The following is a 14,172-nucleotide window of genomic DNA, read 5'->3' on the forward strand; positions in this document are numbered from 1 at the left end:
AGTAAATTGAAAAAAAAAAAACGCCAAACAATTTGGGTTTATCCTTGTGAAGTCTTTTTTTTTCTTGGCAATCTTTGTTGCTTGGTTTCACTGCGCGTTTATGTTCGACAAGTGCTGCGCGTCGAGTGTTGACGACCTCTGCGCCGAGCAACCCTTTTATACGCGGCCTCTGCTAACAAACGCCGACGTCGACGTCATCGTCATCGTCTCTGCCAACTAGCCAGCTAGTCGCAGCAGCAGCAGCAGCAGCAGCGATGCGAAAAGCGCCAACTCGACGCAGTTAACAGTTGAGCTTTGCTATTGTTGCTGCTGTTGTTGCTGCTGTTGCTGTTGCTATTGTTGCTGCTGTTGTTGCTGCTGTTGCTGTTGCTATTTTGCATATGAACCAAAGCGATTTTTGGTTTTGTTTTGGTTTACCGTTTGGCTTTGATTCACACTCTCACTCTCACTGTCACTGTCACTGTCGCTCTCACGATTGTTTGTCGCTGGTGGGGAGCACGCTCTGGCGGCATGTCTCTGGCACGTTGCCTTGGCACAGTGGCACAGCTGTTAACCATTTCAACTGTTTTCTTCCAACCCTTCTTCTTCTTCTTGATCTCAATATGAGTTTAAATATCGAAATTGTAGTTCGTCCATGATAATCAGACGATAAATATTCCGGAAAGCCATTCATCATCTTAATTTGTATTTAAAAATAGAAATTCATATTCCGAAAAACCAGTCTTGATCTTAATTTGAGATTAATAAGCGAAATTCATAAGCATAATACTTATGGTATTCCGAAAAACCATTCAAGAATAAGTTTTCTTGTTCTTGATCTTAATTTCAGTATAAAATTCGAAATTTTAGTTTCAAATGTAAGTATGCCTTTATGCATTTGTTTACATTAGTTGTGTAACTGAGAGTTGTAAATTGAGTCGAGCGTATTACAAACTTAAATCGCGCATACATTTTTCTAGATATTATGGAGCACTCTCGCACCACTGTGCAATGGAACTGACTGCACTGCGTTGCCTGCCGCTCGCTTCAAGTTCAAGTGACACTTTTGCCATATCGCATGTCTCAGTGCACAGCCAACTCCAGCCCCTCTCACTAATACACCCCATTATTATATATATATATATATATATTTTTTGAGTTTTTATTGTTCCTTTGGTTTTTTCCAAGCTTTCCCAGTGCGTTTTGCGACAAGTCGATTCGGCTTGTGCGTAATATGCAATTAATTCCGTGTAACATTTTGATGAATGTGAATGTAGATGACATGGCACAACTCCACAAACCACTCCCCCCTCCCCTCTCCCTTCTTCAACCTCATCCCCTTTCATGCTACCCCTGCTGCAGCCCCTTTCCTATTCTTGGTAAGAGCAAAACGGCGACGCTGTCGTGGACAACTCATTCACGGAACCACTTTTATCTCTTAGTTGTCCATTTGCTGATGATATTGTTACTTGTGATTATTGTTGTTGTTACTTGTTTTGCCAGCTGTCGCAAATCTTTAACGAATTGTTGTCTCTTTGCCGTTTGCCGTGTCAACGTTTCAATTACAACTTAGTTGGGCTGCTGAACTAAAGTCACCTTTCTTTCTTCTTTCTCTTTAATTAAGTTCAGCAATTTCGTAATAACATTTGAACCATGCCTCGTAATCCACTTCTCACATCCGCAACAGTAACTGGACGATCTTAGTATCAATAAGGACATCATTATCTATATTTATCATTCGCTCAAAGTTGAATACTTAATGAGGTCATAAGCATTACATGCCATCAATTTTTATTTAAATGCGGCGTATTCGCTGATTGGAAGCCACATGGGACCAAAAGACCAAAAAGGGTTTCAGTTTTTGGCAGATTTGTATGTATTCATATTAATTGTGGCCAATCAATTATGCTCATTATCTGCTGAATTCAATTCAATTCAATTCAAGTGATAAAGTGTAACGATTAGCAGCACCAGCAATTTGGAGGGGTTCAATTTGTGGCATAAACTTGATTAAATACAATGACAGACTAGTGCCGTGGAAAGCCACAAAAATTGTGCAAATGAAGCTGTACCCTTTTAAATTACCAAGTTGCTTGCAAAGTGACAACTCATCATAGAAGCTACTGCAAAATGGTGCACAAAATTGATACTGCAACTGGTTCAGTTAAGTATTTGTCAAAACCGATTTGTATCTTATAGCTACATATTAAGGAAAAACTCGATTACAAGTTATCGTAATCAAAAATCTATGCCTGACTTTAGGTTGTATTCCTTTTTTTTATTATTATTTTTCTTTCTTCTTGGCACATTTATGTAGTTAATATTGAATATCTTTGCAGGCAGTGAGCGCATCTGCAAGTCATCTATTCGTCTGCAATTACACCAATTATTGCTGTTTGTTTTTGTTTTTTTTTTTTTTTTGGCTTATGCTCCTCTCCTTTCTGCTTTTGAACGGTCTTTCTTGGCATGTGGCATGCGGCGTGTGGCGTGTGGCGTGTGGAGTGTATCGTTGCAGCTTTTAGTTGATGTAATTGCCAGGCCACTTGCAGTGCCATTGTCAATCTTCATATGCGACCTCGTCCCTTACCATGGCCCATACACAACAGCAGCGACTTTGACTCCAACTTGACGGCTACAACTTCAACTGCTGGCTTGGTTTTTTTTTTTTTTGTTTTTTGGTTGTTACTTGTTGCAGACAGATTGCGCAATGGGCAACGCGTCGCTGCCAAGGTCAGCTGTTAAGCGAAGCCAAAGCACCAGATAATTTCACCAAATTGGCCGCCGCTTTATTGTGGCATTTGGAAAGTACATACATACATACAGACAGACAGACATATAGACAGACAGGCAGACAGACAGACAGACAGGCAGACAGACAGACAATTCGAGAGCGTCACCGCCCTCGGGTAAAAGTAAGTCAGAGCCATTAAAGCGGTGGAAGAAACATATAGGCCATGTGGGCAGATAATGCCTATGAACGAATTGAATTTTGAATTTGAATCTCATGTGGCATAATCTATTTATTTATAATGTTTATGTTTTATATGTATTATATATGTATGTATACTTTGTCTTGATCCATCCCAGACATATAGGGTTATATAATCAGCATTACTTGTTTCTTGTTTAAACTGAAATCAGTATTTAATGATAAAAATGTAGTTTTTTTTAGCTTCTAAAGAGGTTATACGTATTGCCACTTGACAAATAGAGATAATGCTGTGGAACTCTTTGAGTTGAGGGTTTCTCATCTTGCGGTTTGCCGGGCGCATGAAAAGGTGGCTCAAACTGTTGTTGTTGCTGCTGCTGTTGCTGCTGCTGTTGATGCTGCTGCTGCTGGTGCTGCTGCTGTTGATGCTGCTGCTGCTGGTGCTGCTGCTGTTGTTGCACCTTCTCCTCATCATTGGTGTAGCCGACAAAGGGTGATGGTCTAAAGGGCAGAGTAAACTGAGCATTCGTTGCTGCTGCCCTAAATAAGCCCTTCACCAAAATGGGAAGTCTGATCGTCCGCGTTGGAGTCTGTGACTGAGCCTGCTCCGGAAAGGTCTGTGGACCCGTATAGCCCAAGCTAAGCTGTTGCAGGTCCAATGGTGTCTGGCGTCCAATCAGGGGTCGCCAGGGTGTCGCATAGAGCCAGCTCTGATAGTAAACAGGCGACTGACGCACCTCGACAGCCAGGAGCAGTGTCACCCAGATGAGACCACTCATTTTCGCTGATGTTCGTAGAGCGTCTGCGCCCAGGCGTTGACCATGTCAACTTATATACCAGCTCATCAAAGAGAGAGATAAATGTAAGATGATCCAGGCAGTTCCGTTGTAAGCGATATCACAATGTGGCATAGGGATATATGTCCAAATGTATATCAGATTTGAGTTTCAATTGGTAGTGCCAGTTGAGGTCGTTACTCGCCACTTCCTCAATTGCGTAATGCACAAATGGCAACTGGCAACTGGCAAAGTTTTAACTGATTCATTGGCTAAATTGAATTTGTGCCTCTGAAGCCAAATCCGCATAATTCTCTAAGCTGCTTTCAACGCTTGCGCAAATCATGTTGCCAAATAACAAGATAATGGTTATCATTATGATAATGATAAAAAAACGAAAGAAAAAAAACAAGTTAAAATAAAATTGCTCAACTAACCGTGTAACTGGAATAGGGCGGTGGGTGGCAATCTCTTCGAAACGGTTATTTGCAGTTTGTGAAAATTGGTTGGATTAAATACTTTTGGATTACATAATAACTATATGCATACGACTATATAAATAGCTTGGCTTAGGATGGAAAATAAAAGTTACTTAATGATTATTGCATATTGCCAAGAAATAGTTACTTATTCGGTAACTTTTATCAATAGCTAATAAAATTGTTCATTTTTATTACACTTTTCCAAATATTTTTGTTCAAATGAAATTGAACAGTTGCTCCAAAACTATTATTAATGATTTTGATTAAAATTGCGGAAAAAAGAATAATTACTTTTCATCGTTTATTATTTAAAGCCAACGCAAAATGTGGCAAATTAGAAATGTTTGATTGCACTTAGACTTCCTGCGGCCCATTGCAGTTGCAGTTGCAGTTGCAGCTGCAGCTGCGCCAACTGCAGCAGCAATGAAAGTTGCCAGGAGCGGACCCACAATAGAGTGTCTTACATAAAAGAAAGTTGTTTTGTTTTTCTATTCAATTATAGAAACCTTTGTAAGACGATCACAATTAAGTCAAATGTGACTCGAAATAGTTAAGAGCAATTTCGGTTATAGTTTAACGAGCAAAAATCTGGGGAAGTGTGGTAACAAATATTTTTGAAATACCCTTTCAACACAGCTAAAACTGAATTTACTTGTTGTTTTCCATTAAAACGTAGAGAAGACATTTTCAAATAGATTTTCAAATGCTTGCAATTTATTTAGTGAATGTACAAATGGTTCCCGATTGGGCCCTAAAATGCGCTCCTGTTGGTCCGCTGTTGCTGTTGTTATAATTTCTTCTTTTTTTTTTTTGGTGGGTGCTTATACATTGATTTTATTTACTTTACCTTCACTTTTCATCTCGTCTTTCACCGCCACCTCCTCCGCCCAGTGTCACTTTGCATTGCGAATCACGTCCGATGTGAGTGGAAATTAAGTGTGCTCTGCAAAACGGAAGTAAAGCATTCAATGCGTGCGATTTTCAGCTGGTTAAGCATAAAACAAGAAAAACAACAACAAAACAAAACACAAAAACAACAACAAAAAATGAATTAAATTATGTTTAATTTGGACATTTAAATAGATATTAATTGAGAACCCACCCAAAAACAATAAGATGAATCACACACAGCAAACATTTCTCAAGTTCAAATTACACAATTCGCGCAATTAGCGAGTAAAATATAACTAATACGGAAACATGGCCAGTTGATCCACTAATTTGGCCGGATCTGAGCCTAGGCGGGGGGCTGAGAAAATTGTTGACGCTACTTTAACAGCTAGCATAATCAAATTAGCTGCGATTATAATTGTCTACTTTACACAATTTTTGTAGACTTCAGAGAGGCAAGGTCGCTCTCTTGGCCAGAACTTAGACTTCGTCAAGCCTGAGATCATGCGGCTCAACACAACAGCAAATTTCTCAGATTTTTCAACCAGCGTCCGGATTCCAAAACACCGCTTGCAAATTCTAAACACTGCATTTCAACATTGTTAATTATTTAAATTTATTTATTTTGAATATTCAGCAGAGATACATTTACTCAACTAGAGTTAATTCTTATTGAACTGTTTTGAAATTGGCTTTAGCAAATAATTGAAAGCTAATGGAATTCAGGACCTTAGACTACGCCTAAAGTTTATTAACAAGATCTGTATATATATATTAAATAATTTAAAAAGTTATTTACTTAACTTAGTATGAAAAAAAAAAAAAAAAAATTACATACGAAATACTTTTGCTGTATGAAAAAAGCAAATATATTCAATGCTCGGATCTGGTTTGCTGGATGGGACCTCGAACAAGACTCAGGGAGTCGGGAGTCTGGTGGAGTTGCCTGAAAGGGGGAATCAGAAATAGGGTGCTTGAAACTCGCGACTGGGCAGCGTCAAGTAAGATGTTTGTGGTGCAGTGGAGGCGGCGCTTGCTGAGTGGGCGTGGCTTGCATGAAAAAAACTGCTGCTGCTGCTGCTGCCACTGCCACTGCTGCTGGGATGAAATGAGGACGTCGAGAATGGTGAGGATTGGGAGTATTGCCCATATGCCTGACCCTGATCCGGATACGGAACAACATACTCATTTGCCTGCTCCAGCTCGCGATTGTGATACTCCTGCTGTGCAGGTGCAGGTGCAGGTGGAGTAGCAGACAAATGCTGCAGCCACTCGTCCGCCTGCATATTGTATGTGGGCGGCAGTTCATAGGAATGCGATTGCATCTGCACAAAGCTGCTGGCTGGCTGCTGCTCATCGACGAACGGTTGCCGTTGATAGCGCTCCGGCAGCGCCTGGCCAATCAACGGAGCAGCTCGCTGACCAGGCTCCATATGGCGATCATGCTGCGTGTCAGCAGAAATACCGAAAGCTTGACTAAACTCAATGCCAGTTGCAGGCGCACCAGCAGCCTGATGATTGGCGGCATATTGAAATGTATTCATGTGATTTATATAGTTATGATTGTTATGTTGCTGCCTGGACGATGAGGGCGTGCTGTATGAGGATGTCAACTGATGGTGATGCTGCTGCTCAGGTTCGGGCTCGTAATGCTGTGTGCTGTAGGGTCCATTATAGTTAGACTGTTGGTATGGGCGACCAGTTGCTGGTGTGCTGTTATAGCTAAGCTCATAGGGCAATTGCTGTATGAAACTGGGTTGGGTATAGGATGGCGGAAGGGGATTGGGCTGCCAGTAGCCGGTGGTGATCACAGCCTCTGTGGTGGGCTCGCTCGCCGCCGGCAAATATTTGTGTGCGGGTCCATTATATCGATAGCCATTCCGGTTGCCATCAGATGACTCAAAGCGACCACTGCTCAGCGACTGGATGCCATGGACAACAGCTGCACTGGGTCCAGCGATGGCCAAAACGATGCTAACTAAAATTGACTGTGAAAAGTGTGTGTGTTTTAGCCAAAGATTAATCCAATTTCTCAGGCATGTGCGTGTCCGTCTACTCACAGTGTATCGCAGCATATTAATATCCTGTCCAATTCTGGCTATCTCTCTGGCTGCCTGGCTGTCGTGTGTTGAACGCTACTGGAATAGTGGCAAGCCAAGCAACGGTTACAATTGCTTTTTATAGCGCCAGCTGCTCATCTGGCTCTGGTGCAGATTTGTCATCAATGGCTAAGATCTCTAATGTGTCAGTGTGTGCGTGTTTGTGTGTGTATTTTCTTGTCAGCGTTGGCAGCAGCAGCAGCTCGAAGAGCAATTCAATCACGCTTTGTGCCTACTGACACAGAGCGATGGCAAAATGTGTGCTACAAAAAAAAAATAGAAATAACGCTAACTGAGAGTTCCGCACTTGTAGACACCCTGTTCCCTCAACCCGAGGTACTTGGTATACCCCCATTTTCATCGTATCTCTGTTGAAAATGTCGTTGTGGTTGCTCTATTCGTGAAGGGGGCCTGTGATTATTTCATCCATTTTAATCTAAGTCGAACTGCATTTTTATGCTTCTTCTTCTAAAAATAAAATTAAAATTAAAAGTATTGATGGAAATGACAGTTAATTGTCCCCTTTAAGAGATAAGATTCTACGCCCATGCTCCACATTCTAGCTGTCTGTTGCATCAATTTGCTCCAGTTTACCATACCCCTTTGAATTGATTGCTACGATTTATGAAAAATGTGTATAACGTATATAGTACAAAATAACTTTTTTTGTATGCAAGACAGACACAACTATTATCGCATATTCATAATCGCTGCGAATGGCTCTACAGACTTTGTTGAGATATTCACGCGGCAGATATCGCGACATTTTGGCATCAAATTGTCAAGACCGGCCGTGACCGTGGCAACGACGGTCGTGTGTATTAATTACTTTCTTTGTCCATTGATGCTTTTATCGCAAAGCATAATATAAATGCACTTGACCCATTCATGCACAATGTGCAGCTGCAGCCAGCTGCCAACTGCCAACTGCCAACTGCCGGAAATGCAATTCAGTTGGAGTTTAAAAAACCGATATCAACTATGACTATGGCTGTGTGGACAGCACTTTTACTTTGGTATTGACTGCGTTCATTGGATTACACAATCGTAATAAATGAGTTTGAATGATAGGTGCGTGGGCACATCAATTATTTGTACTAACAATAAAAAAAAATATTTAAAAAAATGTTAAGTGGACCTGCAAAAATCCCAATGACACACAAATTGTCAGCCTACTTTGAAAGCTGTGATTCGCTGTGATTAATGTAACAAATAAATAAAAAATATATATATGTGTACAAATTTGGCATATACTCGTATGTGTATCATATTTCTGAAGAAAATAAATATTCTTACTTGCTATGTTAATTTAACATTTGCAGGGACAAATTTGCAGTAGTTTTATACCTAATGTTTATAATATTTAATTGTATGGTGTATTTCTGGTATTTTAGTATTTAGTATTTTTGCTTATTGGCCAAATACCGTACAGCCCAATACCAAAACCATCGATATTCATGTTTGCAAACCATATGCCTAATTTTTTTTTTAAGTAAACGTCCTCAGAATATGTCACATAATTTTATTGATTACATCACTGTACTAATTACAAAATACAATTGCGCATAAAAAATAATATATGTGTCGGACATTCTATCGCATAACAAACATCATATCGATATGTTGCAACCCTATCGATAGACATTCCAGTACGTCTGCCAAAAATCAATATTTCAATTGTCGCCATATAATATCGATTTTTTTCATTCCCACTACAGCGCTGTGAAGTCGACGCTTGAAACTGTTTTGTCGGAGAAGAGCGTAGAAAATTTTCCTTTTTTTTTCTTCTCATAATTACATCTATTGTGTAGTTGAAGTAAGTACAAACATAAATTGTTTAACATACTTTGTGACATTGTTGTGTGATCTAGCAAAAACGTTTCTTTTTACGGCCACCTCTTGCTTTTCATATTTTTCATTTCGGCTTATTGTATGTGTGTGTGTGTGTGTGCTTGTGTTTGTGTGTATATGTGTAGTAAATTTTTGTGTTGGTATTTTCTCTACTCAACTGGCGCTGTTGGTTGGGTGCTGGTGCTGCCGCAGCGGCTTTTCCTGCCGCTTCCACGCTATAGTTTGTTACATTACAGTTATCCGGTGGCCAAAGCAGCGCTAGCCCTCCACAAACGCATACATACCACGTATGTATCACACACGCACACACACATGCACATACACATGCAGAATTCACGAATACAGCCAAGTGCAATCGGCGTTGTTTCTAAGCCGAAGGCAGCCGATTTTTTTATATATTTTTTTTTTTAGCAGGTACATAAAATCCTTGAAAAAGGGGATTTTGAAAATATGAGCACAAAGCAAATGCATCGCTAACAAAAAAGAAAAGAATAAATATCTGTATTTTTCAGTGCCTTGATTTTGATGCGTTTCGATTGTTTTTATGTTGCAGACGGCGACGAGCAAACTTTTCGTGGCGGGCAGAACGAGCATCCCACAAAACAACCATGCCGTATAAGAGAAAGGCGCGGATGTCCTACAAGACAATGAGAGACGAAAATATTGTCGAAAGCGTAAGTGTTTGTGCATTGCAAAATACAAATTGGAAACTGGCGCTAAAATGCTTTCTGTCGTTCGGATTTTTCTATTCCTATTTGTAGCAGGACTCTGATGAAAACGATGCGTTGGATGCAACAGGAGATGGCGTGGAGGGCAATCCAACCAACGACAACAATTCCAGTTCGGATGACAGTGAGAATGATGATGGCGATGCCGAGGGCGATGATGGAGGCGGCGAAGCTGATCAGGGAAGAGACAGTGCCGAGGCATATGGCAAACCAGAATCACCACATTATGCCGAAAGCAGTGAGGACGATGTCAAACCCGAATTACCACATTATACTGGAGGTAACAATGGCAACGCGGACAACAATACGGACAATAATTTTGTCGGCTATGCCGATAATCAATTTGAAGGCAATCAGCCACAGCAGCAGCAACAGCAACAACAACAAAAACAACAGCAGCAACAACAACAGCATCATCCAAACCAAGAGGATCCCGGTGGAGGTGGCGGGTATGCGCCCGATACGCAAGAGAGCGCTTGTCCAACTAGCAATAGCGAGGATCGCACAAGCGCCACAAATCTGATCATCAACTATTTGCCACAGAACATGACAGATCGTGAGTTGTTCAATTTATTCAGCAGTTGCGGCTCCATCAACACATGCAAAATAATGCGAGACTATAAGGTGAGTGTGTCTTATATTGGTCATGGGAGGGGAGAGGAGCAGCATCTCACCATGATATGTTTGTGTGACTGTCCCTTTCGCACAGTGTAAGACAGTTATACATACAGAATGCATGTTATCCCTTTTCCTCACCGTGGGAGGAGGGCGGCCTATATTGGGATCAGCATCTGTGTTATTCATAATCCATGTTGACGACCAACTATATATTTCCATCTCTGTTTATCGCAGACGGGATACAGTTTCGGCTACGGTTTCGTTGACTATAATGACGAGACGGATTCGGAGGCGGCGATACACAAATTCAATGGACTCCTCGTGCGCAACAAACGTTTGAAGGTGAGCAGTCGCATCCAGATGATTCCCGTATTCAAATCATAGACATAAAACTAATTTTCTTTCGCCTTACCCTAATATTTACAATAGAAGAGACCACTTATTAGTTAATCGAACAATTTGCATTGTCAGTTGCCAGAATAATCGACTTGAATCTGTCTCTGTCTCTGAATATTGGTATTTAATCAATTGCCAATTGTCAATGGAATAATATCAGAAATTAAACACTTTATATCCTTCATTGTCACTTTAATTTAATAACATGTTGTGATCTGCTTTTGATAGTGTTTTCAATGTAATCCAGGTTTACCCAAGGTTTACTTTAATATGAAATTGGCTACATTTTGTGTCCTCCGTTGATATTTAATTGGCTACATTTTCCTGTTCATTTATTAAATTAATTGAAATTTGCACAAAGTTCACTAAATTCCATCAAATGATTATTACTTTAATAGTTTTTAAACTCATTCGCTAAACGGTGTCATTCATTTGTGTATTGTTGATATGAGGATTGCATGCTGAATTCTGAAACCTTAAGTCAACATCAAGCATGTGTCCAATATCCATCTGTTGCTATCATATTCATTCTGTAGAATCATTCATTGTTCATCGTTTCGTGTTGTTCGTTTCAATTACCTGAATTGGATCTTGGACTGACTCATTCATCTCTAATATTTATTTTGCATTCGCAGGTATCTTATGCACGACCGGGCGGGCAATCGATCAAGGACACAAATTTGTACGTGATCAATTTATCACGTAACATTAACGATGATCAGCTGGATCGCATATTTTCGCCATTCGGTTTGATCGTTCAACGCAACATCTTACGGGATAAGCTGACTGGTCGTCCACGAGGAGTTGCATTCGTACGGTAAGCAACAACGATAGTTCCACGTATAAGTTGACAGGCGATGAAAGCTTAGCTTTATGACTGGGAATGGTCTGGGATCATATTCCAATTAACTTCAACAGTCGGCTGGCGTCTCTTAAACTATGTCACGCAGGATAATTCAGTTGTACCCCCTCTAATATGAATATGAATAACTATAGAGTATATTAAGCTGATGTTATTTCTAAATTGTTGTTGCAATAATATTGTAATATTTGTGTCTCTATTCAATTAACAACTCTTTATTTTTTGTTCGCTGCAGTTACAACAAGCGTGAGGAAGCACAGGAAGCAATAATGGCGCTCAATAATACCGTGCCCGAGGGTGCATCATCACCGATTTGGGTGCGCCTGGCCGAGGAGCATGGCAAGGCGAAGGCCGCACAGTTTATGCCACAAGTTGGTGGTGGTGGCGGCGGTCCGCATATGGGTCAACAGCAACAGCAACCGCCGCCGCCGCATCACCATCAAATGATACCGCATATGCAGCTGGCTCCACGTCCGACGCAGCATCCACGCCACCAGCAGCAGCATCAGCATCAGATGCACCATCAACATCAGCAGCACCAACATCAGCAGCAGCAGCAGCATAAACAACACCAACAACATCTGCTGCAACAGCAGCAACAAAAGCAGCAACATAATCCATATCATCACCACAGTTTGCCGCCACCGCCGCCCCACATGCAACAGTTGCATCACCATCCGCACGGAGGTGGTGGCCGCATCGGTGTCGGCGTCGGTCTGCCACAGCCGATGCACGGCGGCGGCAGTGGTGGTGGTGGCGGCGGTGGCTATCACCCCAATATGGCCAACAGAGGTAGATCAAATAGAACAACACGATCTCAAAAACCGCATCCATATACTAACAATGTACAGAAATTTATTTAAAACAAAATTAATTTCTTTACACAATATTAGCTGCATCTCACAGGTGAAGTGTTCATGCTGCCATTGCCTATCACAGTAATGCCAATGCCCCGTCCACAAGCAGAGCTGCAGCAGCTGCAACTGTTGCAGCAGCGGCAGTGCCTACTGTACCAGCAACATATGCTGCTGCAGCAGTAGTAGCAACTACTGCAACTTCAACTGAGCAGCAGCTTCAGCAGCATCAGCAGCAGTCGCAGCGGCCGTCGAAGCAGCAGCAGCGGCAGTCGCACAAGCGATGCTCATGCAACTGCAGCAGCGTCCTCGGCGGCACAAGCTCTGGCAGATGCATCAGAAACAATGGCGGTGGCATCGGTCAACAACAACACAACAACAACAACAAGAACAACAACCAAAACAGCAACGGCAGCATTAACAGCAACAAGAGTAATTTCAGTAATTTTACCACAACAAGAACAAGAACAACAACAACAACAACAACAACATCAGCAGCAGCAGCAGCTACCACTACAGCAACAACAGTCATTAACACAAGAACAACAACAGCAGCAGCAGCAGCAGCTGATGAGAGAACAACAAGCACAAGCACGGCAGCAACAGCATCATCGGAAATAACAAGAACGAGAACAGCAGCATCAGCAGCAGCAGCAGCAACAATAACTGCAACAAATATATTCGAAACGACAACAACAACAACTAGAGCATATAGAGTGGTCACCGCCTACGCGTCAGCAAATGAAAGAGCACTGCAAGAAGAACAGCAACTGGTGGCACAGCTACAAAAGCAAATGCAACAAATGCAATTGCAAGAGCAACAAACACTGCAGCAGCAATATGTGCAGTTGCAACAACAGTCACATCGAGAACTCCAATTTCAGCAGCAGCAGCAGCAACTTCAATTGCAAGAGCAACAAGCATTGCAGCAGCAACAACAACAGCAACTCCAATTGCAATGGCAACATCATCAACAGCAACAAATGCAACAATTGCTGCAACTGCAACAGCATCATTGCCTGCAATCGATATCATCGCAATTGCAACAAAATGATGTACACGCCCTAATGCCCCCCATCCATTATGGGATGCCGATTACAACAAGCACATCGGAATCGTCAACGGGTGGCACCTGTGTCTATTATCATTATCCACCCAGTGCCAACCAGTTGAATGCCATCAACAACTATATCGATCGCAATACGGACATGTTCCTAACCGCATACGGCTACAATAGTAGCCACGAAACGGCAGCCGAACCAATCAGCGACAATATCCTGGCACAAGCACGAACTGAATTTCAAACTGAAGCTGAAACTGAAGCAGAAGCAGAAGCTCAAATTGAAATTGGCGCTGATGCAGAAGGAGGAGTTCAACAGAAGCAGGCACTTCACAGCCGCAACAACAGACGCGGAGGCGGTGGCACCAACTGAAAAAGATAAAATGCTATTTGAACTACTACAGCACACACCGAAAACTCAGATGTAATATTTAATTGTAATACAATCAATTGTCGGACAATTCCATGTTCGCAAAACTGACATTTTCCATTCACCACACTTTTTTTTTTCGTTTTTTTTTTGTTTTTTTTTTTGTTGCAAGCTCTTAAGCAGCACAATCCTTGGCGCAAAAGGTCGACTCGAATAGTATTCCAAAATATGAACAAAATAAGTTCCAATTTGAATTTTGTTTTGCTAATATTTTAGA

At 41.5% G+C, this 14,172-nt stretch overlaps 2 protein-coding genes across 2 annotated transcripts; one reads left to right on the plus strand and one right to left on the minus strand.

Annotated features, from left to right (window-relative positions):
- Positions 1–5,900: 5,900 nt before the first annotated feature.
- Positions 5,901–7,413, minus strand: LOC6565236. The gene is made up of 2 exons (XM_001991289.2): positions 7,118–7,413; positions 5,901–7,045 (listed from the first exon to the last, which is right to left on the minus strand). The coding sequence occupies exons 1-2, from the start codon at positions 7,130–7,132 to the stop codon at positions 6,017–6,019; spliced, it is 1,044 nt and encodes a 347-aa protein (XP_001991325.1). The 5' UTR covers positions 7,133–7,413; the 3' UTR covers positions 5,901–6,016.
- Positions 7,414–8,897: 1,484 nt separating this feature from the next.
- LOC6565235 (sex-lethal homolog) lies at positions 8,898–12,685 on the plus strand. Its single transcript, XM_043216225.1, has 7 exons — positions 8,898–8,972; positions 9,561–9,681; positions 9,769–10,359; positions 10,588–10,695; positions 11,385–11,566; positions 11,847–12,144; positions 12,205–12,685. Exons 2-7 carry the CDS (start codon positions 9,616–9,618, stop codon positions 12,472–12,474), a joined length of 1,515 nt encoding a protein of 504 aa, XP_043072160.1. The 5' UTR covers positions 8,898–8,972; positions 9,561–9,615; the 3' UTR covers positions 12,475–12,685.
- Positions 12,686–14,172: the final 1,487 nt, after the last annotated feature.

The sequence above is a fragment of the Drosophila grimshawi genome, unplaced genomic scaffold (assembly GCF_018153295.1).
Source record: "Drosophila grimshawi isolate 15287-2541.00 unplaced genomic scaffold, ASM1815329v1 contig_848, whole genome shotgun sequence".
Classification (NCBI taxonomy): Eukaryota; Metazoa; Arthropoda; class Insecta; order Diptera; family Drosophilidae; genus Drosophila; species Drosophila grimshawi.